This window comes from Zalophus californianus, chromosome 16 (genome assembly GCF_009762305.2).
Source record: "Zalophus californianus isolate mZalCal1 chromosome 16, mZalCal1.pri.v2, whole genome shotgun sequence".
Taxonomy (NCBI): domain Eukaryota; kingdom Metazoa; phylum Chordata; class Mammalia; order Carnivora; family Otariidae; genus Zalophus; species Zalophus californianus.
Window position 1 is genome coordinate 60667511 of NC_045610.1, and position 23641 is coordinate 60691151.

The 23641-nt window shown below is 48.2% G+C and overlaps 1 protein-coding gene across 2 annotated transcripts in view; it reads left to right on the plus strand.

Annotated features, from left to right (window-relative positions):
- The window catches only part of RPTOR (regulatory associated protein of MTOR complex 1), a 340143-nt gene that overhangs the window by 64196 nt on the left and 252306 nt on the right, over window positions 1-23641 (plus strand). For both annotated transcript variants that reach the window (XM_027624605.2, XM_027624606.2), the window contains exons 2-3: window positions 8292-8394; window positions 19768-19850. In XM_027624605.2, the coding sequence (XP_027480406.1) occupies window positions 8292-8394; window positions 19768-19850 (186 nt within the window). The remainder of the gene's footprint in view (window positions 1-8291; window positions 8395-19767; window positions 19851-23641) is intronic.

The following is a 23641-nucleotide window of genomic DNA, read 5'->3' on the forward strand; positions in this document are numbered from 1 at the left end:
CTTTATTGAGATATAATTCACATACTACAAAGTTTACCCATTTACCAATGGAGCCCAACAGCAGACTTGTGCAACCGGAAAAAAATTTTTTTTTAAAGATTTATTTATTTATTTTTAGAGGGGGGAAGGACAGAGGGAGAGAAAATCTCAAGCAGACTCCCTGCTAAGCTTGGAGCCCAATGCGGGGCTCAATCTCAGAACCCTGATATCATGACCTGAGCCGAAACCAAGAGTTGGAAGCTTAACTGACCGAGCCAGCCAGGCGCCCCTGAAAATATGTTTGTTTTTTTTAATGATTTTATTTATTTATTTGACAGAGACACAGCAAGAGAGGGAACATAAGCAGGGGAGTGAGAGAGGGAGAAGCAGGCTTCCCGCGGAGCAGGGAGCCCGATGCGGGGCTTGAACCCAGGACCCTGGGATCATGACCTGAGCCGAAGGCAGACGCTTAACGACTGAGCCACCCAGGCGCCCCTGAAAATATGTTTTTAAAGGCACTGTAATTTTCCATCATGTAAGAGATAGCATCATTTAGCATATGCCATTGAATTCTGCCCTTCAACCTTGACCTGTAGGCTTCAATAGCATTTAAGTTTAGCATATTTAGACTTTATGTTGTTGAATTATTTAGAGTTAATTTTTAAGCATCTATATCTCCATGTTCTCCCTTTGTGACAAAGTATTTTTATTTTCACTTTTTAGATGAGGAGACTGGGTAGTTACTTGGATTTTCTTTTTAAACTTTCACCCCATACGGTGTTAATAAGAAAAGGTGAAGAAGTCATTCTTGTCCCTCCTTCAGCTCGCTAGTGCGAGAAGGTGGCTTTTCAGCGTAGGATGGGGCGAGTCACCGACAGAGCCCTGCACAGATGTCCAGGTTGGCCAAGGTGGCATTAGTGAGACTGCTTGTTTCATGAAGGAATCACAAAAAGATTCAGTATCGAGCTCCTTCAAGAAGGGATTTCTTCGGTTTGTTCAAAGCAGTTATGATCTCTATAATATACCTATTTTGTGTGCATCTCTTTAAATCAGTTTTTAGAGATCTAAATTTCTCAAGGGCCTGTGATGTGGGAAGTAAGTGTGCTCCCAGTGTCCCAGGTGGTTTGGAGGGGTGGGAGAGGTGATCGAGAAAGGAGCGCTCTGGCACACAGGGTCGAGAAGGGCCGTGAACGCAACCTTCTGGTTTTCCATGTTGAAAAGTTACTTGTTGTCTCCTCCCTTTTCATTAGCCTGCCTTACAGGAGTGGAGGCAGATTTTAAACGCAGGGAACTACAGAGAGAATTTAGCCTCAAAAAAGAGAGCTGAAACCTACATTATTAGGCTTCTGGTGGAAGGTAGGGGACGGACTTATAAATTCAAGAACCTCGCTGGCTCCAGTTCTGGCTGAAATGAACAAAGGAATATGCAGATGGAAAATTGCCAGGTTCCTGTGGCGGCTGGTGATGAGGATCTTGTATCGTCTTGCAGGTTTGGGCTGCAGAAATTCCATTTGATGTGCTTCTTGTGAGGTTTACTGTTCACTTCTTTCTAGCAGTATTTGGAATGGGAGTTAGGAGGCAAACCTTTTTTTCTTTTTTTCAACCTGACACCCTCCCCCCCCCCACCCCCTGCCCCGTGGTATATCTGCTCTGTTTGCTGTATGTTCTAGTTTCTGACTTCCTTTATAAATTATGCATTTGTGTAGCTTCGACTCTGCTCAAAGTTTTTGCTTGATGCTCTGAATCTTAACGAGCACTGCTGGGAATTGGGTGGCTTTGCCTCAGACAGGCAGGGGATAGTGGATGTGTGGCAACCCCAGCCTTGCTTCCTGTTTCTTTTCCATTATACCGGCTTGTGAGTCAGGCTCACAGTGTGGGGAGCAGAAAGCAATGATTGGCCACTTTAGCATATGTGTAATTTCTTCATCCTGTGTATAGCTTGGATGTCATCACATGTAAGCTTTGAATTTATTATATTGAGGTTTGATTGTGCTGCTTGATTAACTGTATCTTTTAAAATATATATGGTTTATCAAATCAGTTAAGTGGGAGGAAACAAATAAAGGAATCCCTTGTGATTTTGTTTTGAATTCTTTGAGTGGTGGCAGGCATTAATGTATTTTTAATCAGTGAGGTGACCATGCGCTTGGGGATATGGGGCCTTCAAGTCCGGGTGGTGATCGGGTCCACAGGTGCTCATCTGCAGTTCTGAACCCAGCGAGCTCTGAACACTGGAAAAGTTTTCACCTCTCGTCTTGTGGCCAAGTGGATGTGACCTGGTTAATAGTCTTTATCCCACGGAGAGTGGATATTTGTGCATTTCACTGTGGAAATTTTAATGGTTTTGAATATTGAATGTTGTTGCAGACAGACCCTTTTGGGTGTATTCTATGAGATATGAGTTATGTACCATATTATTCTTTTGTAAATCTAAAAAACTTTGAATTTCAAAACAAACCCGGTGCCAGCAGACTGTATGATGGGACACTGGTCAGGCTTTTCAGGAGTGCTGGCCCCTGCTGTCTGGCTGTCCCCAGCCTCTCCCACCTCCCATCCATGGTGTGGTTGGGCCCAGAATCGCAGGGCAGCATTCTCCGTGCCTGTAGGGGTGCTTTTGGTACAGCTGGAGAGCCCAGGCCTGGAGCCAGAACTCAAGGATTGGAGAAGTCCTCAGGCCCTCAGAGGTCATCCATACCTGCTTCTCACTTTCAGGGTTAGGGCGTTGTTCGGGGCCCATTGGAACTAATGTGACCAAAGTCACATTTCCAATGACCACTTAATATTTTATAGCTTTTCAAGATGATACTCTTTTCAAGTTCAGAATTAACCTCTGGGGATATAACTGACATCTTCAATTATATTGCGCTGAAGAAGAAATGTTTTAAAGTCCAAAATGGTTATTTTATATACTATTAGGCAGTTTTTGGCACATTAAATTTCATAGCCTTTACATTCTCTTAATGGTATAACTGTGTTATTAAAAAACATTAATCTGGAGTTTTTGGAATGAGAAATGAAAATAAAATACCAAAAAGGCACTTTAGGGTATAGCTAAGAATTTTAAGCTTACCATGTTTGGAATCAGGCCAACACTATTAAAATTTGCAGGGGAACACAAGACACATTTGATTGGCTTAAGGATTTCCATTGGTAATGTCTTTTGCCCACTGGTGGAATTAAATTGGTTAGGCCAAATATGTTTTTCTACTCCATGTGTCAATATATTCTTGAGACCTTTTTTGTTTTCTTAAGAAGGCATAACTGAGGAGGTAGGGTCAGGTGTGTATTGTATGAGCAAGGATGAATCAGATTATCTCCTGCTGCGTCTTCACTGGAATGGAACGAATTTCACACTGTCTGAGGGCCAGGCTCTCCTGTTGCTCACCTGTAAGGCGACCATGGGGAAGTCTAGTCACTAACAAAGCCTGTGATTTGTGACAGGCATGGGGGACATGGGGGCCCTTTAGCGTTTCGTGGGACTAAAGGGTGATCATTGGGCTTCCATTAGTATTTCTGTCTAAGCCCTTGGAGAGCTTCTGACATGATTTTGTAATTAAACCAGAAATTATTTGAGAACTGTGTGTTTAAAAACGCTTGTATAGAGGCTGAGGGAATGCGATGTGTCTGGAGTGCGGGCTGAGGAGGAAGCGGTGGGACCGTGACCGGGGCTGCCGGGGGCTGCACGAATGTCCTCCCCCCGGGGAGGGTTAGAGGGAAAAGTAGGTGGGGCCATGAGCACCTGGTTCAGGGCCCTTTAGGAAAGCATGACAATGGCTGGAGAGCTCAGGCTGGTTGGCCCTCTGCCTGTTAGTGGGTGAGCGTGAGTAATTGGAGGAGGCTCAGAAGTGACCCAGCATGAGGCCTGTCATGAATCCCTGAGACACGAGACATGAGGGGGAGCGTGGGGGCTCACTGAGCACGTGTTCCCTGAAGAGGGGCTCTTCCCCTTCCCTCCCCAGGTGCGGGGCCGGCGGGGGCTGGGGGAGACTGCCAGGCTCACTGTGCAGAGGCACCGACCTGGACCTGAGGCCTAGTGGGGTTGGCGTCCCTTAACATAGCCACCTGAATGCTGCTCCCTCAACTGGGCTTTGTGAAGGGACGTGACAGTTCAGGAGCCTGTTCCCTTCGCAGATTGAGGAGAGAGTAAGACTGTGGAAACCCGTTAAGCTTCAGTGGGGCAGACCGTGTTTTTTGAAAATGAGACCTGATCCGTAGAGAGACATGGTTTTCTCCGAGCAGGCTTCCCTTCCAGTGGGCCCCGGGGTGACTGAGCCGAGCATCTTGGAGCTCGCTCCCGGGTGTGGGTGACCGCCTCTCGAGACCTTGCAGCTTCCGAGCACAGGAGAAACCCCTGCTTTAAAGATGTTGTGGGGCAGCTGTTAGTATGACCGTGACCATAGGAAGGCTGCAGAGATGTTTCCATGGAATTTCTAGTTTGGAGCAGCTTGTCCTCAAAGGCTGACTTTGCTGTAAGATAATGGATCAACTGTGTGGGATTACTAATACTGATCACTTAAATACTGGAAAATGACGAAAAAAAGCAATAACCATTGCTGTTCTCTGATTGATTTTCTGCCCTTTCTCCTGACAATAAAAGGACCGTTGTTCTTTATGGTTCATAATGAGAAGATTCTGGCACGTGCCCACAGGAAGACACTGTTCTTCTTTTCAGACTGTCTCTGGTGGCAGGGGTACAGCTCCTTTAGAAAGTGATTTATCATTGATAAATATACATATTTTAAGACTAAATACTCTCCCTTCACACACTTCAAATATTGTTTTGAACACAGGATCTTTTCTTGACGCGATAAAGATTATATGGGTTTCTCCGCTCTCCGAAGACAGTGCGCTCCTACGAAACCTTTCCTGAGCTGAAATGGCGTAAAGCAGAGAAACCATTAATTCATGTGGGGAAAAAGTTTTGAGCACCCCCAGACTCCAAAAGTGACCTTTCAGGCTCTTCTGAGATCTTAGGGACACACCTTGCTAATGGATGCACACAGTAAACGGAGCTAAAGCCCAGATGCTCTCAGACACAGCCCAGAGCCAGGGGTGGGGGGGTGGGGCTGGACATGAGATGCTGCGTGCAGCCCCCTGGTCAGGTGCACCGCCTCCACGCTGGCTGGCTGCAGAACCAACTCTGCACGCCTTTCCGCTTCTTGCCTTTTCTCGTAAAAGCAAAAATCCTCTTTGGATTTCGGCTATTGGAAACAGGTGCATCAGTAGTACTTGCACTAGGAGGTCTTTTCGTCACGGTGAAGCACGCTAACACGAGCTTTGGGAAGGTGGGTGATACATGTGTCTCCTGTCACCGCCCGTGTTCTCCGTGAGGAAACGCTCATGATGGCTCATTAAAATGCGAAGATCGCCACTGCCGTGTTCTGTAGGCCTTAGTGATACTATTTTGGAAGTTGTGGGCAGTGCCTAGACCTGAAACAGGACGAGGAACGAGCCGTTGGAAAGGACGAGACAGACTCATTATTTGTCGTGGTATCTTTGTCAACTTACAGGTCCTGTGGAGGATCACCAAGAAGCAGTTACATTTAATGAGGAATTTAATAAAGTGACTAGCAGAGGTGTCAGCGGCTATCCCAAGAAACCACGATGGGGAGAACACCTGCGTAGAAGCACACTTAACTGTGACGTGTCTAGGAATAATCCTAAAAGAAACGTGCAGGACTAAAACTAAGGAAACAGTACTGACAAAAATTAAAAGAAGATTTGGAAAAAAAAAATGGAGAAACATTGTGTTCCTGTACAGAAAAATCGAATATTAGGAGGTTGTCACTTTTTGCCAAAATTAATTTATATGTTTAATATGATTTTCTTGGTATTTTTGAATCGATTTTTATTCATTTAATATTATAAGAATTTAAGTGTCATTCTCTTAAGAGAATATAATGACGTGCTTAAACATTCCCTTATCCACTTAAAATTTAGGTTATTTCTACTTGTTATTCATGATAAGAAATGCTGTGAAGAAAATTTTTACACGTACAGACTTCCCCTTTATTATATTTTTTGGTATTTTTCTCTGACAAATTCTCATATGTGGACTTCTTGGATTAAAGAAGACAATTTAAAATACTCTGTTATCAATATGCAGTTTAATGCAACTTTAGTCAGTCTCTATGGGATTAAAAATTTGAATAACTGGGGCACCTGGGTGGCTCATTCGGTTAGCGTCTGCCTTCAGCTCGGATCATGATCCCTGGGCCCTGGGATCGAGCCCCGCATCGGGCTCCCTGCTCCGCGGAGAGCCCGCTTCTCCCTCTGCCTCTGCCTGCCGCTCTGCCTACTTGTGCTCTCTCTCGATCTCTGTTAAATAAATAAATAAATAAAATAAATGGAAGCCTTTTAAAAAACAAAATTGAATAACTGATTAATTTGGGAAGAAAAGAGATGAATATAAATATAGCTAAGTAAAAGTTGAAAAAAGACCGTGAGAAAGGAAACCTTCCCTCCCAAGCATTGTGAAACGTTGTAAAGAGAAGTTACTTAAATCAGGGTGGCACCGGTACTGGCACCGGTACCGGTTGATGGGATGAGGGGATAAATTCAGTTATAGGCTGAAGTACAATTTGATCTATCTGGAAATTTATGTATGCTATAGGAGTCCTATAAACCTGTGAGTTTAGGGATTATTTAACGGGGAATTGGTGTGATTGGCTAGTGTTTTGAGACAGAAGTTATTCTTCATGTTGTGTCATATATCACAGTAACATCCAGATGGCTTGAAAGGTTAAATGTAAAACAGCAGAAGAAATCCACGTGGGCCCTCACTGAGCAGGGAGGTCCTGAGCCCCGGGCATGTGCTGGGTGTTGGCGTCCACGTGGGTCAGCTCTGATCTTGGGAGCCTAGGTCAGAGAGCTCTGCCAGCAGGAGAGCATGGCGCCTGGTGTTGTTGCTCCCACTGGGGTCTGGGGACAAACCTCCCTGAGAAATGGCTGTCTTCGCGGAGACCGAAAGGGAGAGTCCGGGTTGGTGGAGCGGGAGGGGGCGGCCTTCCAGGCAGAGGGAGCTGTGGCTGGGAAGCCCCAAGGTCATGCCAAGTGGGTGGAGGATGTGCAGCCACTGAGGGTGGGGCCGTGACAGGTGGGTGACGTGCTTAGCAGGAATTGGGCTTTCAAGATTTTGATGCGTGTTGAGCAGTTCAGATGCCGATCTTGAAGGTTTGTGATGGACAGAGCAGGGCAGTGAGCAGATGCATGGGAAAGTATGCTTTAGCTGCAGCGTGGAGCCCGCCCTGGGGACGGGGCAGCAGGCCAGCAGCTGTAGCCCGGAGCCAGCTTGGACTTGGCTGTGGCTGGGAGCGGGGGGATAGCGAAGGGGGCAGGTGCAGGAGGCGGTTGGGAGGCTGGATGAAATAGGCAGGGTGAGGGGTCAAGGGTGGTCTCTGATAGCTCAGAGCCCTCTCACCTGTTTGAAGTGATACCTCCACCACCCTCTGCTGGGATTTTGGTTCCTTTGATTTACGGATATATCCTCACCACCTAAAAATAGTGATTGGCCCCTAGTAGGTGCTCAGTAAACGTTTGAAGGCTGAGCTCCAGGTTTCTGGCTTGAGCAGCCGGGTAGGGAGGGCTGACGTTCCGCGTACTGGGCTGCTGGAGAAGGAACAGGTGTTCGGGAAGCTGTATCAGATGATAGAACCAAGGCTTTGTATGTCCAGAGGCAAGAAATGAATCAGATGTCAAACGCCAGGCTAGGGGAATATTCGCAATGAGTAATGTGGATGCAGTCTTTCATATGTAAAGAGTACAAGAAGTCAACTGGAGATAGTCACTAATGCCAGTGTAGTAGTATAAACATGAGTAGGAAATCCACAAAACATAAAAGTCACAAATAGTGAATACACATTTGAAGAAATACTCAGTGTTACTAATACTGAAAGAATGCTAACTGAATCAGTATGACAGGTTTTCTCTCGCCAAATCATTAATGATTTTAAATAATGAGAATAGTGTAACCTGGTCAGAGTGTAAGTTTGTGCAAAGTTTTTGCAAAGGATTTTGGTGCAATGTAGGCAGTGCCTTTGTATTTTTTAGTCAAGTAATTCTGTTTCTGAACGCGTATCATAAGGAAGCCTGGTGGAGGCTCTCCCGCTGCGGACCTCTTCCTGTCTGCCCGCGTTACTCCGAAACCCCTCCAGGAAAGAAGTTACTCGTGCAGGACCTCGGGGGTGGCACAGGACAGCTGGAGAGGCCGGTGGTGGGGACAGGGCTTCGTAGGTTCTGGGGATATCTCTGATCCTGGAATAGTGTGTCAGTGGGATGCATACTGAAGTACTTGTTGTTTCTGTTGTTTCCAGATGAAGACGGTTAGTGTTGCCTTAGTTTTATGCCTGAATGTTGGCGTGGACCCTCCAGATGTGGTGAAGACCACCCCCTGTGCACGTTTGGAGTGCTGGATTGGTAAGTGCCGCCCCTCCCACCTTCATGGCCTGTGGCGAGGGTCCCTGTAGGGGCTCTCGGTCCACTGGGGGCCGCCAGTGGTTTGCATGAATCTGAGAGTTTCATTTCTTTTTGGGCTTAGAACCTTTAAGGTATGATTTGTCCTGCACAAGAGTGTTTCAAGGAAAATTAATAAGTAATGATTCCTGGATTATAGCCTTTTCTCCTTTAAATTTGCACATAATAGTAGCTATGTACACTTTTTAAAAAAATGGAGTGGCAGTTTCCTGTGTGCACCACAAGTCCTGATTCTTCCTGAGGAAGGCCTGCCCAGTGCTTCTTGGCCCGGTGTCTCGGGAGGGATGAGCATTAGGCTGTCACCATTCAGCATGATGGTTCTTAGCCTGCTGAGAGTTTTTTCGTCAAGAATCAATGCTGAATCTTACAAAATGCTTTCTCAACATCTGTGACATAATCACCTGGCTTTTCTTTTTTAGTTTGTTGATATGGGGAATTACACTGATTGCATTTTGGTTGTTAAGCCAAGCTTGAATGCCTGGAATAAACCCCACTTGTGTTATCTTTTTTATATATTGCTGGATTTGATGGCTAATATTTTGTTAAGGAATTTTTCAACTGTATTTATGAGTGATATTGGTTTGTGGTTTTCTTTTCTTGCAACGTATTTGTTTGGTTTTGGTAGCAAGATACTGCTGCCCTCATTTAAATGCATTGAGAAATAGTCCCATAGTTTGTTTCATGGAAGAGTTAGTAGTGAATTGGGTAGTATTTTGTCTTTAAACTTTGGTGTAATTGAACAGTGAAGTGTGCATTTTTCTTTGTTTCTGTTGTGGATTGTTTAGCTTTCTCTTTTTGATAAGATTGGGGGCCACAGCACCCTCCCCCCTCCAGCTTCCTCCCTCCCCCCTCCAGCTTTCGCCACCTCTCAGCAAAAGCAGAAATTCCCTTCATCTACTCTAAATAACAAAAATTGCAAATGACATATTGCCTCTGCTATTTGAAGGCCAGCTTTGTGCGGCTTGGATTTTAGGAAAGACCTGTGTTGGAGCCTGTGTTTGCTAACTGAAGGAACCCCACCCAGAGGGTTTCTGCTGGCAGGAAGCAGGGATTGGCTTACCAGGGGTGGCAGAGGAATGCTCTACTTTTGGACGGGGTGGGGGCGGAAGCCTATATTCCAGTCTGAATTGGAAACAGTGTTGTTTTTCCCACTTTGCTTGCCTGTCTCACTGTCTCCGGGGTCTTAGGGTGGCCGTCTCTGTCTCACAGCCTCCCTGCATGCAGCCCAGGCCTCTTGTGCCCCATGCCCAGTGACAGAGCAGCTGCTCGCGTGGCTGATTTCCCTAGAGGCCTTCTTGGCTTTCTGCCATGTCCTGGCGTCTTTGCCAGTAAAATTGACTTCTTATTAGCCACCACTGACTGTTTCCACTTCATTTACCCCTTGTCAAAGCTGGATTTTACCAATTGTGTTCTCTTTTCTCCCTCTTTAAGTACTCTTATATTAGGTTTTTAGAACAACGTTTCTCAACCTGGATCCCAGGGTGTGCTCCCGGGGATGCGTGAACCCTCTGGGATTGTGCGGGTGGTGGTGTCTGAGTATGGAATTGCACCTTCCAGGTGAAAATCCATGGCTTCTGTTAGATTCTCTGGGCATTCTCTGCCCCCCACCAACAAAAGAGCCCTCCCTCATACCTCACACAGTCTCTTTGATGGGTGTTTATGGGACAGTGTCAGTGAAAATGAAAGGAATTCCTTACTTACTTCTTGCCATGAGAAATCCAGGAAATGAATAGATTTTTTTATACCGTGTTTTTAAAAATTTCTCTACAATTTAGGAATATAATCTACTCTGTACTAATTTCAGTGGATTTTGAGTTCGAAAGGGCATATACCTTATTCTAAGTTAAAAAATTTGTATTTGGCCTTTATTTCAAAAGTGAGTAGGGCTGGCCCTTCTGATGGTGATTTTAACAGTATGGAATAAGAGAAAGAAGAATCCTGGAGATTTGATTCGGCAAATTTGCAGTGGTATCTAGCAGTGCGTATTTTTAATTTTTATTTTGGAAATAATAAATCCTAAACTCGCAAGCACAGAGCTAAGGAGCTTTTTTCCTGCTTCAAAGGAGAGTAAGCTCTTGCAGTGCTGCTCCACCTCCTGTGAGTTATTGTGATCCCCACGAGCGTAATCCCAGCACGGCCATCACTGCCAGGGGTGACCATGGGAGCACTCAGGTGCGCCACCTGTCCCAGGATGTCGTTTGTGGCACAGGGACCTGGCTCAGCATAGTGCATTGCCCTGGATTTAGTCCCATGCAAACTGGACCAGGTCCTCAGTCTTTCCTTGACCCTCATGACGCCGACACCCAGAGGATCACAGGCTGGGTTTAGTAGAACACGCTGCTGTTTCCTCAGGATTAACAGGAGTGTCACAGAAGAGATCTGCCTTCCCCCCATGGCATGTATCGGGTGGCACATGAGTAGATGTATCCTGCTACTGGTTATGCAGCTAACTTGCTTACCACTTGATGAAGCAGGTCCTGCCGGAACTCTCGCTCCGAAGGCCCCTGTTCCCTTTGTAAGTAATGACGAGTTTGGGGAAGTGGTATGTAGCTGTGCGGGTATTCCTCATCAGACTTTGAGTGTATTCGGTGTGAACTCACGGTTTCCTTTCTCATTCAGTGGGTTACAGTCCAGTGCCACCGTCGCTTATCACGATGTTCCCAGTTACCAGGCAGTCCTGTTCCCACCAGCTTCTGTGGCCCTTGTTCTGTGAGTAGTCCTTACTTCCGGCTTGTGCTTTCTGTCCCGTCCCGGTATGGACCACACCTCGCAGGAGCCCAGTTCCCGTCAGCAGCATCCAGATTTAGAAACTGGGATCTGGGTGCTGGTGTTCTCATGGGAACCAGTGTCTCGTTGCTCCCTCTCTCCTTGACGCGTGCGTGTGCGCATGTGTCTCTGCGTGTACACATGTGTCTGCGTGTACACGTTCACCACTGTGCTCCTGCACTGTCTCTTTTCAAACCCAACAGGACCTTTCCATGTTTGTAACTCCCTCCTCTGACAGCCTTGATACGGTTACTTGGTATCCTTTATGCTGTGTGAGGCAGCTTCTCATCCCCGCTGTCTGCACCCTCCTCAGACTCCTGTATCCTGCCGCTTCCCCCACAGTCGTCTGTCCTCCCCCTGCCAGGTCCCCAGCCCCTCCACGGAGATGCCTCTTCCCTTCTCGTGGACGGGCTCCGAGCCCCTGACGGGACTGGCTCCCTGGGAGACACCCCTCATCCCTGAGGGGCTGCCCGCCCTGCACGGCACCCCCCAGTGCTCTAGGCTTGCTGGGGAAGAGGTGTAGCATTTCCAACAGTGCTGTAGGTTTCAGGCATGATGATAGTGGTCACCAGGACTGAGAGTTGGGGCCCAGCCGTGGAGACGGTGGGGTTACATTTTGCGGAAGGCCGGTACTTCTGGGTGTTGGGAGCAGAGCAGCTTCCAGCTTCCAGGGGACAGCTAGAAAGGCCGAGCTGGTCGGAGAAGGGGGTTGGGGAGGTCACTGGCCCAGAACGAGCAGTGACCAGAGGAAGAGGAGCAGAGCCAGGGCCCTGAGTATGTGGGGATGGGTGGTGCTGGATGAGGGGTTTTGGGCGGTGAAGGCCGTGGAGCGGCTCAGCTGGCAGGGCAAGGACACCCAGACCTGAGGATGGGTTGGTTCTGCCATTTTCAGGATGTGAATGTTCGAGTGTGTCATGGCTGGGGAAGGAGTCGCAGGGAAGACCCCCTGCAGGGGCCAGGGTAGCCGTAGCTTAAAGGGCGTTCCTGTTGCGAAGGCAGCCATCCCCACATTAGGTTCCCTCTCTGGCTTTGCGTTCCATCACCAGAAACCCGAAGGTTTTGCGTTCATCAAGACCCTAGCCTTGTTCCTCTCACCTGTTCACTTCAGCAAGTCCCTTCGTGATTTGGGGCCTTAGTTTCCTCATCTGTACAATGGAGCGGTGATGGCACCTACCTCTTGGCTGGGAAGAGGCTTTACTGGGACGGTGAACATGGCTCAGTGCAGAGAGCGCCTGCAGCGAACCCCAGGCCCCTCCCCTGCCTGACACCCCACCCGCCACAGTGTTGAGTGGGAACCAGAGGTGCTTCCTGCGTCTGCTTGTCTTCTGCCCCTGTGCACTCACTCAGAGCAGGGGAACGGGCCTGCGTCATGTACCAGTCATAACGTGAGCCAGCCTAGAGGGACAGCTGCTGTGTCGGCTGGAGGTCTCTAGCAGATGTCTGAGAGTAGAGTGCTAGATGTTTCTCATCTTAAGTAGACATTACCTACGTCAGGTGACAACTGAGAGTCTCCCGTGCTTTACCTTAGGCCCGTGAGTGTGGGGGTCTCTGTGCCAGGGGTGGGGTGGATTGCAGGTTGATGGCTTTTTGGCTGCAGACAGATACACACCAAACCAACAGAGACAGTCCGTGCTAGTTGAAACTGCTCTGACCTCCGGGACGAGGGGTGTGGGTAGCTTGACAGATGGGAGAACTCTTACTTTTCAGTCCATTTGGTGTCCCTGGGCACGCATTGCCAGCACACACAGGAGAGACTCCGAGAATGGACCTGTCTGTGGTCGGGAAGTGGCCCTCTAGGTTTTTGGATGATGACAGGAATTGTTGCCAGGATAAACAAGAAGGGTCACCGTGCCGCTCACAAGTGCACGGGCTCACTGGCGGCCCCCCCCCCCCCCCCCCCCCCGCCCCCTCGGTGCAGGGGCAGAGCATGGACGCTGAGAGTTCCCACATGGCTGGCTGTCAACACCTCTTTCCTCACCCCTGCCCCTCCACTCCGCCAGATAATAAGATGCTGTTTTATTTCATGGAAGTGACACTCAGCTCTTCTCAGAGAAGCAGGGGAGAGGCTGTTTTGTTTTATGGCCCAACATTAAATGCTACAGCGTAATACTAAAAACAACCGTGCTGAAGAACAGTGAGTGCCCATACCTCTTGGAGAAATATCTGTGTTTGAAAGCAGAGTATAGATGAGCTGAATGCTGAACAGGAGGAGGTCTCATTTAGCTGAGAGATTTTTTTTATGTGCTCATTAATGGTGGCCGTGTATCATCAGAGATGAGAAGCCTGGAGGTTTGCCAGGTGCTGGGAAATTCTGGAATCCTAAGGAAATATTTGGGAGGCACCTAGCTGTGTTTTCCTCTCACCCCTCAGCGGAAAGCCTTCCCCCCCTCCCCCCCACATGTGGGCACTGGGGGATGCAGCGCAGATGAACTACAGAGTGATTGTTTTTGCACGTCCTTGAGTTGACAGAGCCCTGCCACAGGCCTCGTCCTTCAATTGTTGCAGCAAACTCAGGGTTGACCGGTCAGTCAGGTTGGTCCACAGATGGTTGTGAGGGGGAAACTTCCGTGTAAGCACAGAAGAAAGGAGAGTGCTGCTCCCTGTTTGCAAGGAGCCTGACTGTGATAGGGCCGGGACGTGAGGCTGGCGCCAGTGACGTGGGTCCACCCTGAGCAGCCCGGGAGCTCAGAAAATGCTGTGGGTGGACGACGAGGCTTTGCAGGGGAGGCGAGAGCCAAGACCCCGAGGAGGAGAAGGGGCCCAGCTTTGGGGACTGAGCCCTTGGAGCACAGGCTGGGCCCCCTGGACATTGGGTGTCGGGGGCACCCACTGCCGTGAGCCTGGTGCACCACGGGTCCTGCAGTTGAGACCCTATTTTCTCATTCTGGTCATGCTGGCCTCTCCTAGTAGTATCCCTGTGTCCCCTGAAGGAGGCGGAGGTGCGTGTAACTGCTTGGGGCCTCCCCCCACCCCCGTATGCAGAGTGCCTTGTGTGAGCAGCGAGGTCTGCACCTTACAACGCAGCATCCCAGCCATCCCCACAGCTCTGTGGAAAATCCTCCCAGCTCCTGGTGCTTGTGCAACACGAGACAACACAGGAACACCATCTATTTTGTGGCTTTGCGGCGGGGAGGGTGGGGGGGGTGGGGGGGCGGGTAAGGCTGAATGGTTAGGACCGGGCTGCAGTGTAGACAAGGCCCCTGTAGGATGAAGGCTCCTGTGCTGGGACCCACAGGCACTGGGAGGGCCAGGTCCGGCCATGAACCAGAGCCTCACTGCCAGAGGTTCCCTGCTCTGCCCTCACCTCAGTGGGATGAAGTGCCTCCCACTCTATACGCTTCTAATGGTAAAATGCATGTGGGTATTATGGCTGATATAGTACAGAGCCATTAAAAACCACTTCTGATTTCAAAGTGGCCCTTTGCCATGATTATTTTCTCAATCAAAATTAGCTGCTCAAGGTTACACAACTAATTAGTGGCAGAGTCTTTGAACGCCATACAGAGGAACTTTTACTTGATCCAGTAGGCAGTGCTCAGTCAGTAAGTCAATTAACAGATACGTATAAAATGTCCACATAAATACAAGCTACAAAGAAGTACAGACGTTCTTTGAGCAGTGAGCTCTGCATGTTTCTTCATATTTTTTTTAAAAAGATTTTATGTATTTTGAGAGAGAGAGAGAGCACGAGCCAGGGGAGGGGCAGAGGCAGAGAGACAAACAGAATCTCGGAGGAGCAGGGAGCCTGGTGTGGTGCGGAGCTCCGTCCCAGGATCCTGAGATCATGACCTGAGCCAAAGTCAGACACTTCGCCGACTGAGCCACCCAGGCGCCCTTTGTTCTGAAGGGTAGCATACGTACGGAAAGGTGTGGGGATCCCAGTGTGGAGTTTGACAACTTTTCCCAGACTGACCCATTACAGATCAAGAAACAGCCTCAGCAGCGGCCCCCAAGTCCAGTCCCGTCTCTCGTCAGCTCCCAGCCAGCCCTGCCTCCAGTCTCCAGCCCGACAGCGTCAGTTAGTCTTGCTTATTTTCACGTCATCCAAGTGGTAGCATACTGTAGGCTTTCCCAGGGAGGACCGACATCACAGAAGAATTGTTTTCAAAGGGTTCACCTGTGCTCATCTTCGGGCTGGTGGAGAGGACACCAGGACACCTGCTCCCTGGGCTTCTGCCCTTCTCACAATCTTCCAGAACGTAGCCCGGAGGAGGGAGAGCCTCCTCGGTGCCAGCACCAGCCGTCGCGGTAGGGGCCAGCGTGTTAGTAGTTGATGGTAGCACACAGGCTCTTCTGAAGGAAGAGTGGAGAGAACAGGGAGGTGTTTCGGTTGGCCGACTGCCAGCACCATCGCCAGCCTCTGTGACCTTGACCGAGTCATCTGAGCACTTGGAACTTCAGCTTCTCTCCTGTGCCATGGGTGGGCCGGCTGCAGTTCCCGTCAGCATGAAGTTCTGTGCACCATGAGATACAGGGGGCTTATGCTGAAAAGCTTGCAGGAAGATTGATGCAAAGCTAAAATTTTATACAAATGCCATTTACTGTCGTCTCCTCTTCCTTCCACCCACCTGCCCACCCATTTCATTCATTCAGTAGAAATCCGTGAGGGATTTGGAAGAGAAATGTCTTAAGACAGCATTACCGTCTCAGACCTACGTTCCGTCCACGTTCCGTTCCATCCCTCATCAGAGGGATCAGACCGTCAGCACCGCCCACCAGGAGCTTGGCTTAGTTGATTTCACTACTTAGCTTACTGTAGTGAGCCTGGTAGTAAATGCAGCCTTTCCCTTGTCCTGGTTCTTTCCCCTCTTCCTGCTCCCTCTCATCTCTCCCGGCCCCACTCTCTGTCACCCTTAGAGGAAACCATGCAGTTAATTGGCCACAGGGGTTCCCAGTAGACAGGATATGACAGTGCCACTCGGTTGATCCCAGCCTGATGAGTGGCCGGTGGCTGCCCTGCCCCTCCCCTGGGAAGGCAGGGATTTTGATTCAGATCAGGGAAGGAAGAGGGGTGCTGCTATTGGGCGGCCATGAGGAGTGAGGGGCCACTGGACTGGCGGCAGGGTGCTCAGGGACACGTGGCAGGGGCCCTCCAACTCTGGCAGGTACTAGGCATGCCCTCTTTGGGGACATGGCAGAGGATGGTGTGGGGCTGGAGGGTCTGGGCTTTCCAAGGGGAGAAGTCCAAGGAGGAGGGCTGGCTTTGGTCCTTCCCTCTAACTTGGGGACCGGTGGCACTCCCTCCCTCCCTCCCTGTGTCATGGTTCTTCGGAGTGCACACCTAGGAGCTGCCGCTGATCGGTGTGGTTCCTGGACAGGCCTTTTATCTTTTTACAGAGGAAACCCTTTCTGTTCTCTTAAGTGTAGATTCCAGCTACAGGCACTGACCACATGGGTACCACACACAAGTGTGGACAAAGGCACACCAGTTCTTGCATTTGCTCTCCCAGGCTCATGCACAAGGTATGGCTGTTGGAGTGGTTTCTGTTTGTTGATGCTATTTTCTGCTTCCCTTTGCTTTGTTTATGCTCTTCAGTGGCCCTGAATTTTTACTTTTCATAAAGATTCCGATTTCCGATTTATTCGTGTCTCTTGACAGTCTTATGATTTAGATTACAGCAGAGTTGATTGAGGTCATTGTAATCTTTTGAGACCTTAACACTGGGTTCCTACCAGAACAAAGAGAGATGAAGATGAACATCTAATTTCTTTAGTTACGTATGGATCGAAACAAATTTACCATACTTCTTCCAGGTAAGTTAATTATAGCCCAATTTTCATTAGGTTTCCCTCATCCAGAGGTGCTCCTTAGTTGACTGGGCTCTTCCGAAGCTATTGAATTGGAGTCTCCAGGGTAGGGCCTGGCGTCTGTATCGTGAAAAGTCCTCCATGACTTTGATGCACTGGTGCTAAATGTCCCTTCCAAGTCTAAAATCCTGTTACTTAATTTTATAATTCTTTTTTAAAAAATCAAAGTAATATGTGCATATAGCTCTAAAATCCCACAATACTGAAGAGTATAATAAGAGAAAGCTGTTTCTTTTCTCTGCCCGTCCCAGAGGGGGTGGTCCGATTGGTTCCTTTCTCGTCCGTGTATGTGATTTTTCCCCTAGTTACACATTTGCCAGTTACTTTTATTTGCTAAATTTTTTGTCAACTTATGAGTTCAGTTTTTTACCTATATTCCAGTAGACCTGTCAAGTGCTATCAATAATTATTCCAGTGCTCAAATAATCTATTTGTTTTTAAAAAAATGCCCCTCTAGCTCCTGTTGGGGTGGCTTCGTCTCTGGATCTAGTTCATGGACGTCTTGTGGTTTCTCTGTCTCTTTCCTTTTCTGGGTCCTTCATTGGCTTCTTTTCATCCTTTTTTCTCAAGAAGAGGAACACGGGACAGATTTTATGAGTGTTTGCATGTCTGAAAAGACCTCTGTTTTACCCTCAGACTTGAATATCAGGTTGTTGTTATTTTTGTAGAAGATTTGAAGGCACGGCTCTATTCTGTTCAGCTTTCAATATTGTTGGGAAATCCAGAGACTGTCTCATTCCTGATCCTTTGTGAACTGATTTTTCTCTAAGGACTTTTTTTTTTTTTTTTGGTCTTTTGTTTTTAGCAATTTGATTATTATGTGTCTGGATATAGATTTTCTTGGGTTAATCCTATTTGTGGTTCACTGACCTTCTTGAATCTATAAGTTTACGTCTTTTGCCAATTTTGGGAAGTTGTCAAGCATCCTATCTTCAACTGCTTTTGAGCTCTGCACTTACTTTCCTCATTGTGAGACTCCGATGACGTGAACATTACTGTCCCCTGGCCCCTTGAGGCTCTCTTCTTGGGAGCCATTCCACCTCTACAGAGAGGGGTTGCACATTCTCGCCACAGTGGGATTGGCCTGGGGGTGCCCGGGGAGTGGGGGGAGATGAGTGGAGATTAGCTGCTACCCTCACCTGTGTGGGAGGCAGTATTTGAGAGGGTTACTTTGGGGAAGGTGGGGCAGAATTAGTGTTAGCACGTGGAAAACAAGGGCAGTGAAGACAGTTGGGGGAAGGTGTTATTTTGGTGCTCTGGCTCAGCACTGATACACAATCTTACAGATGGGCGTCAACCTTTGGACGCCCACCTGTAAGATCGCATGATGAAGGGGGCCGCCGAGTGGCGGGTCCTGGTTGCAGGAAGGAAGGGCTTACGCGGTGGATGAGTCCTGAGCCACTAGCTGTTTTTTTCATGGCACATCCTTTTGGGCATTTGGCAGGCATTTTCTGGAAAATGAACAAAGTGAGCTGGCACTTTAAGGAAAACAACCGGAAGTGTTTGTTGCCGGTGATGAAATTTGAGATACTGAAGAACAAGATACAGAAGATCCACATAGCTCAGTGAACCAGTATTTTACAGATGACCAGTGATGATGACAGAGTCATCCATGGGTAGAGAATCTACTCAAAGTGCATGATAGGCCAGTGGACTTTAATGCCATGGAGTATGGGTTTATTGCTATGGTTTCAGACTCCACATTGCAGATAGTCTTAAAAGAAGCTACCACGTGTCGAGTTTTGGTGTAGCATCAAAGATAGTATGACTATCTCAAAAGGCTATTTAAAGTGGCCTCCCCTTTCCCGTGCTGTCTGTGTGTGAGGTGCGACTTTCCTCCTGTATGTCAACCAGAACCACATTTGTAACAGATGAATGCAGATGCAGATGTGTTAAACCAGGTATTAAAGAAATTTGCAAAAAAGGTGGAACAGTACTATTCTCATTAATTTTTTGTAAAAGTCATTTTTCATAATAGGTATTTATGTTCAAATGTAGTGGGTTAATACTTTTAAATGAATGAATAAAGAAATATTTTTAAAATTTCTCATCTTGAGTTTGAATACAGCAAATACCAATAGATACAGCCACTTAAAAGTTGTTTGGGGTTCTTCATAATTTTAAAGAGGGCAGAGACATCTCGAGACCAAGTAAGTTTGAGAAATTGCTGGTTAGAGTTATTTGCCCTAGAAGCCACTCCCGAAATGGGTGGGTGAGCCACAAACACACGGGTGTGCTTTACGAAACTGGTTCTTGGGAAAGAACCAGTGCAGACAGAAGTTACTTAGAACGCATCACCTTGGTCTTTCCATCTTACTCCTGGTCCTTTGTGTGAGGTAAGCACTATGTGGCCCTCACTGCAGCCCCTCCTTTGCACAGAGGCCCCCGCCAGGCCCGTGGCCCACTCCACACAGCCTGCAAGGAGCACAGGAACGGCTCCACAGGAGTGCAGGGCAACCACGGGGCTGAGTGACGAGCTCAGGGAGGAGAGGAAGCTTCATGGGGCCAGCGAGTCTGACCAAACCACTTTTCTCTAGAAAGGTGAACAGGTGTGGCATTTTGTCTTGGTTGGGGGCATAGCAGTTCCCTACATCTGGTTAAACACAGAAAACCCCCAGTTGTGTCTTCCTTGGTCCAAGGTGACTCTGAAGTGAGTGATGGAAGAGGAAACCGTGAGAGACAGGCTCAGCAGCGGAGGAAATGAACGGGTAATGAACTTTCTGCTTTTTATTGCTTCTTCAGATCCTCTGTCGATGGGGCCTCAGAAAGCTCTGGAAACCATCGGTGCGAATTTGCAGAAGCAATACGAGAACTGGCAGCCAAGGGTAAGTGCTCTTTATTTGCTTTTCTCTTTCTTTCTTACAGGGAAGCTTCAATTCAGCCTTTGAATCCAAGTGAGAGGTTTTTACGGACCCTCAGCTCTTGTCCCTCAGTGGCTGGACACTCCTCACTGCGCCCTCCCTCCCCAGCGCCGTGGACGTGCCCTGTCATGTGTGAAGGTGCCCGGGCACTTGCAGGGGCCCTGGGCTGGACAGTCTCTTACTCATTTGGCGTGGGTTTCCCCCCACAGTCTTTAGACACTGAAAAGCATTTCTCATGTTACTCTTAAATCATGGTTTTTCTTTTGCACAGGAAACATATTTTCAGTAACTTTCCTGCAACCTCAACTAGTTAGAGCTATTTCTCCTGTCTTCAATTTTCAAACAGCTGAGAAAAAAGCACTCAACATTGAAAAGATGACACCTATTAATATGCTTTGTCTTTGATTCAAAAGGTAAGGTTCTTTTTAAGGAGCCAGCCACCAATTACTGTGCCTTTTGTTGCTTATATCTTACAGTTTCCTGGTTTTGTTTTTTTAAAGAACAGTGGCGTGGAATACAGTAACTGTGTCAAATTGCCTTTTAAGATCTTAAGTTTTCTCGTGAACCACCCCAAGACCCATTTCCTTTAGCCTTGCTCTTTAGCTGGTTTGAAGATGTAATAATTGTAGCAGCAGATTAGGAATTTGGGGTGTTCATGGAGGCGCCTTTCTGTTCCACTTTTTGTGGCGGCCTGGCTCTGGAGTTCCCTGCAGGGTGCAACCATGGTGGGTGGCGGTGGTCTTGCTCACACGGCTCCTGAGAGCCTTTGCGGTCTTTGCCCTTCCTTTTTGAGTGTCTGCCTCATGGAAGCAAGTGGCTTAGGGTCCCCAGAGAACCCTGCCTGCTTGGCTTTCATCTGTGGACTGTTTATCCGCATGACCTGGAATTAGGGATTCTTTGCACGTCATTTACATTCTAAGAGAACAGCCAGAAATTAATCTGTTGGTGGCTGTCATCGTGCCCACGGGTCATTTCTGCTGCTGCCCATAGTTGTGGGATGACTGAGTGGTGGAGACCACGTCCCCCTGTGTCTTCGGGGGCATCAGGGTCTAACTTGTGGAGTCGATAACTACAGACCCCAGTCTTCAGAAGGCAATGTCTTAGTGGTGACTTTGATCTATGCCTAAGGGCTTTGCTTCTTCCTCTGTGAGATTTGTTACCTCTTGCTGGTTACATAAAAACTCTAGAGCCTTTCTCATGAGGGTACAATGGCTTTGGGCTTGGATGAGGAACCGAGAGATAGTTCCATGGTGTATCCCTTTAAAGACAGTTGAGATGCCTACTGTTGTCAGTAGAAACTCGCTCCTTTGAGGACTTTGAAGGCACTCCAGGATCTCTGCAACACTCCCCAGGTGTTGACGGGAGCGCGTGTGGTGCACACAGACTCTCAGTCTGTGTGTGACAACACACACAGGTAACGGTCTGTCAGGAGACTTGACGTCACTGGCATTTAGAAGGTGGAGAACCAGCAATATTCAAATTTAAAAGAACGCCTTTCTGACTTACCTACATTGGACCATCTCCTGGGTTTGACATCATGCTTTGGCTTTTTGCTGGGTTCATTTATTTAAAAGAGAATGCAACCCCATAAATTCAGATTTACCAACTGCGTTCTTCACAGAACAAGCTCTGCTGTTTTAATTACGTTCTTCCTTTTAAAGAAATATTACATGAGAAGATATGGTCTTTCGGAATATGGGTTTAATATTTCTAGATATTGTATGTTTATTCCATTTGTTATGATTTACAATTTTGGGGAGTGCTAAGAGTTGATTTACTGCTAGCTTTATTATTAGTTAACTTGGTAGACATCAGCTAGTTCATGCTAGCTGGCAGTAAATGGAATCTTTGAAAGTAGGATCTATTATTGTTTTTAATCTAAATTTCTTTCTACGAGCAGGTCTCTCCTATGGCATCTGGAAGAGGCATTACCATGTAAGGCAGGCAGCAGTTACATATAGGGACATGATCACAGATCCAAAAATGATGGCAGAATCAGGATGGGGTTGAGAAGTCACCTTCTCGCCGTGGCGGGAGGGTGACCGTGTGAGATGAGCAGTAGCAAAGAGGGTGCAGTCCTCCAGGCAGACGTTGTTATTCTGAGACATGTGTTCAAAGTTTCGTGGGATTTCAAGAATGGATCTGCAAGGTGATGTTTTGAGGAGAGATGCAGTTAAAGAGGCTCGTGAGGGAGGGTGTTTCTAGATTGTAGGGTGCTTAAGAAAAGGTGTGGGTGCATGGGCGCCGGTGGGACCCCGTTGGGGCTGGTTTGTAGGGAGGGATCGGAACGTGCCAGCCGCACCGTAGAAAGCAGCTGTTCATGCCGCCGACCGAGTGGGCTCTTTCACCTGCGTTCGGGAAGCAGAACCACAGCAACGAATACTTAGTATTTTGTTTTGAATGTCAAGACGATTGCATTCATTTTTAAGTATGATAAAAAGGTTTAAAATTTTCCTGCTTCCAGCTGTTAGTGGGATGCATCTGTTCAGAAATGAGCCTGCGGCAAGGGGTTCGTCAGGAGGGCTCGCCGGCTTGCTGGTGCCCATTGTGGGGCTGTGCCCTACGTGCCAGGCAGTAATAGTACGCGCTCTGGTGCGAGTGGCATGCCTCTCCGCTCTCTGGAAGCTCCTGTGGGTGACAGGAGAGGGAGGGAGGCCGGCCTCATGCTGCCTCCCAGAGTTTGCACAAAACATGAGACAGTTACCAAGCTCAGATGTTTTGTGCAGGGTGGCCTGTTCCTAACTGTAAGTCAGGGTCCTTAGAAACATTGCAGAGTTTCACACACCACACACCACTTCACTGCGTTCTACGGGGCCCTCGAGTGCTCTGTGTAATAGAGGCTCATGTGCCATCTGCAGTAAAACAACGGGAGTATTACTAAATTTCCAGACCTTTGAGGTAGACACCCCTAGATCTGGTCTCCTCTTCCTCCGTGTCCTGTACTGCGAGGCTCAGGAAGCTGGCGCAGCTGGAAACAAGGTCCTGTTCGTCAGTGTTGGCGTGCCTCCGCGTGGCTGTGGGTGGACACGCGGGACCCTGCTTCCAACCACGGGAACCCTGCCCGACTCGTGCCTCGGAGAGTCGATGTCCTTCCTCCTGCTCTCTCCTCCTTGCTTTTCTAGCTTTAACTGTGCAGGAATAGACATTTTGATAAGAGTGATTTGGGGTCAGGAAGGAATTTAGAGAAGCCATGATGGTGATATTTTTTTTCTGAGGCTGCCAGACTGTCAGGCCCAGATTTCCTTTCCAGGCCGATTGAACTCTTGTCTAAATAATTCATCAGTTTGCCACCAGTGAAATACTTCTTTTGATTAAATTTAAGGCTGTGCCTTACTACCTCGTAGGCACATAAATTTGTGTTCTGTAGGAGATTGAAGGAAGAATGCCAGCTGTTGTTCCAGCTGACAGTCGTGTGGGGAGACCTCGCTCCTGTCACGGGAAGCCCCAGCTGGGCGTGTGACTGGGCGACAGCAGTGGGGATTACAGAGTGGAGCGTATCTGGTGAAGAACGCATGTTTCCGAGGCTTTCTCTAACCACTCGGGGCGTCTGGCAGTTTAGTGCAGGGCGTAACGGGCCGGAGCCGATGGGGGAGCCGCCAACGAGGGTCTCGTCCTGTCGCTCTTTCCCCACAGCACTGCAGACCCGAAAGCAAATAGAGGTGGGAATGTTTGTAGCTCACTAAGGCAGGTGAAGGAGCTTGGTGAGGCATCCATTGTTGGCGGCATCTGATTGAGTGCGTTTTGTCACAGTAACA